At 60.7% G+C, this 1098-nt stretch overlaps 1 protein-coding gene across 1 annotated transcript; it reads left to right on the forward strand.

Annotated features, from left to right (window-relative positions):
• Positions 1–298: 298 nt before the first annotated feature.
• On the forward strand, positions 299–802 carry ETH_00003755 (uncharacterized protein; the record flags this gene model as incomplete). The annotated part of the gene is made up of 2 exons (XM_013380779.1): positions 299–407; positions 615–802. The coding sequence occupies 2 exons, from the start codon at positions 299–301 to the stop codon at positions 800–802; spliced, it is 297 nt and encodes a 98-aa protein (XP_013236233.1).
• Between the last annotated feature and the right edge of the window lie 296 nt (positions 803–1098).

Here is a 1098-nt window from a genome sequence, read left to right on the forward strand (position 1 = left end):
GGCATTGCGGTGTACGTACACCCCGAAACGGCGCCGCCGCCGCAGCAGCAGCGCAGCAGCTGCAGCGCCGCAGCAGCGCAGCACAGCAGCAGCACAACTGCTGCAGCAGCAGCTCCCGAGGTTCCGCTGCTGCTGGGAGGCCCCTGGGCCCCGGAAGCTGCAGCAGCAGCTGCGTGGGTGTCTGTGGAGCTCTTGAGCTGTCTGCACACCCCGGCGAGCTGCGCATACACCCCAGCGAGCTGCGCATACACCCCAGCGAGCTGCGCATAGACCCCAAACTGCAAACCCCACAGCTGCAATGGCGGGCCCCATTTTGGAGAAGGAAGGAAGACAAAGGTCTTTGAAGGAGCAGCAGAGAAAGCCCGAAGATGAGGACTCCGAGGATAACCAGTCCCAGACCTCCGAGAGTAAACCCTAAACCCTAAACCCTAAACGCTAAATCAGCGTTTTGCCGGCACGCCGTCCCCCAGCGCGCCGCTCCCAGCCAGCGTCCAGGGCCCACAGCTAGCCCGTGGCCGCCAGGGCTCCCCAGAGCCTGCCAGGGCCTAGGGTTTGCGCCTTAGGGTCCAGGGCCTAGGGTTTAGGGTTTAGGGTTTAGGGTTTGGGGTTTGCAGGCACGGGCTTGGAGGCGGAGGCGCGGGGGCTGCTGCAGTACGGGAAAAGGGCGAAGCAACTTTCTTGGGGGGTTTTGTTGGCTTATGCTGCGCCCATGATTGGGGCGGGGGGAATGAACTTCACTCTCACGACTTTTGCTGCTTATTTCTACACCGACACCATGGGACTGCCGCCCGGTAAACCCTAAACCCTAAACCCTAAACCCTAAACTCTAAACGCTTAGCCCTGCGGCGTGAAGAAGTTTCACGCGTTCAACTTCTGTGGTTATTTCTATACCGATAGTATGGGGTTCCCCGGGTAAACCCTAAACCCTAAACCCTAAGCCCTAAACCCTAGACACGCCCGGAAGGGCAGGGTCACCTGCCGCGCTGCGCATGGACTTCCCGTTGCCTTTGCTGCTGCTGCTGCTGCTGCTTCATTTGCTGCTGCTGTCTGACTTGCTGCTGCTTCCCCCGCTGCTGCTGCTGCTGCTTCCCTTCCGCT

The sequence above is a fragment of the Eimeria tenella genome, genomic scaffold (assembly GCF_000499545.2).
Source record: "Eimeria tenella Houghton genomic scaffold, Eth_scaff877, whole genome shotgun sequence".
Lineage (NCBI taxonomy): Eukaryota > Apicomplexa > Conoidasida > Eucoccidiorida > Eimeriidae > Eimeria > Eimeria tenella.